Source organism: Helianthus annuus, chromosome 16, assembly GCF_002127325.2.
Source record: "Helianthus annuus cultivar XRQ/B chromosome 16, HanXRQr2.0-SUNRISE, whole genome shotgun sequence".
NCBI classification, from domain to species: Eukaryota; Viridiplantae; Streptophyta; class Magnoliopsida; order Asterales; family Asteraceae; genus Helianthus; species Helianthus annuus.
In genome coordinates this window covers 122,098,647-122,100,056 of record NC_035448.2, presented here as the reverse complement: position 1 = coordinate 122,100,056, position 1,410 = coordinate 122,098,647, and the positions used below count along the sequence as shown (strand labels likewise).

At 46.1% G+C, this 1,410-nt stretch overlaps 1 protein-coding gene across 1 annotated transcript; it reads right to left on the bottom strand.

Moving 5' to 3' along the window:
• Positions 1–561: 561 nt before the first annotated feature.
• Positions 562–1,086, bottom strand: LOC110919560 (DNA-directed RNA polymerase II subunit RPB1-like). The gene has a single exon (XM_022163829.1). It carries the CDS (start codon positions 1,084–1,086, stop codon positions 562–564), a length of 525 nt encoding a protein of 174 aa, XP_022019521.1.
• Between the last annotated feature and the right edge of the window lie 324 nt (positions 1,087–1,410).

The window sequence follows — 1,410 nt, the reverse complement described above, 5'->3', positions numbered from 1 at the left end:
ATCTGTCTAAGTGGCCTAGTATTATTTGTTTTCCTAAGTCTTGTCAAGTGTTTTTAGGTTACCCCGTGCATTCTAGGGTGTATTGTGATCAGTGAGACCGAGAGGAGATCTAGTCTTTGGGTACTTTAGTATTGTTGGAGAGACCGGGAGGTGATTCAACCCATCTTTATTCTTAGAGTGTCGTATTATTAGAAGCTGGTTCCATCATAGTTACCATTGCCGAGAGAAAACCGATAGTCACGAATATGATTCCAAACCTGGGTAGTACTTTCTCATCCTTGATTCCACCTTAGTAGCTTTCAGCCTGCGTCTAGGTAGTCTAGTTCGTCTTAGTTAATTCCTTTAGATTAATTAGTTAAACCCCCAAAATCCAATCAAATCAAATAAACCATTTAAGTAATTAGTTGAGTCAGAGTCTAGTTAGTGTCGCTAGTGTCTCGTGGGTTCGATACTCGGACTTCATTAGGCTTTACTACGTACGATAGGTAACTTGCCTGTCAGTGGTCTAGCATTTAGAGAGTCTTAGTGTATAAATTTAAAACTAGGGTGTCTAGATTAGGTTTAGTTTTTATAGACCATAATTTGCACATCAGTAGCGTCCACTGGTTTGTAAGGTCTCGTGAGATCGTATTCTTCAACGTTAATGGGTTGTATTGGAGGGGTTGCTCCGCCTTGGCTGGTTCCCTGAGTAATAGGGGGTTGAGCTGGGGTGATGTTCAGTGTAGAGCTGGGACCCCCGCTTGGAGAAAAACGAGGCCTAGATGCGTTTCCTCTGTCATACATAGGTTCCGTTGTAGGCGAGGGCTGACTGTAAGCCGGCTGGGATGTTGGAAAAGTCCACCAAGGTGGCATATAAGCCGCGTATGGCGACTGCTGAGCATAACTTTGTGCCGCCATCTGTGGAGTGTATGATTGGGTATTGTATGGGGGTAAATACCCGTATGGGGGCGCATAGTAGTATCCTGGGAAGTAAGCTTGATTTCCCGGCGTAACTGGGGCATTCATGATTCCTGCAGGCATGACGACTGGCTGGTGTGGTGGAGTGGACAGCTCCGCTGTTAGTGCTGCCGAGTATAGAGGCGGCATAGCGTATGTGACTGAGGGCTGATAGTATTAAACCATGCTCATGGGCGGTGTAATAATACTCGGACTTGCGGATGTGATAACCGGCATGGTGCTATGACGTATAGTCTGTGCACTCATGATTGATGCTGGAGTAGAGGCATTGGTGCCTGTTGTGGTTGGTACTACTGACCGGAACTGCAAGGAGGTGTATGGAAAAGGGTCTACTGCTGTCGTCCTAGAAGATGCAGCAGAGGTGACTGCAAAACTTGGTAGTGGTGCTTCTACTTCGAATTCTAGGTCTAGAGACCTGGTTACAGCAGGTGAAACTGGTATGGTGGTAACAGG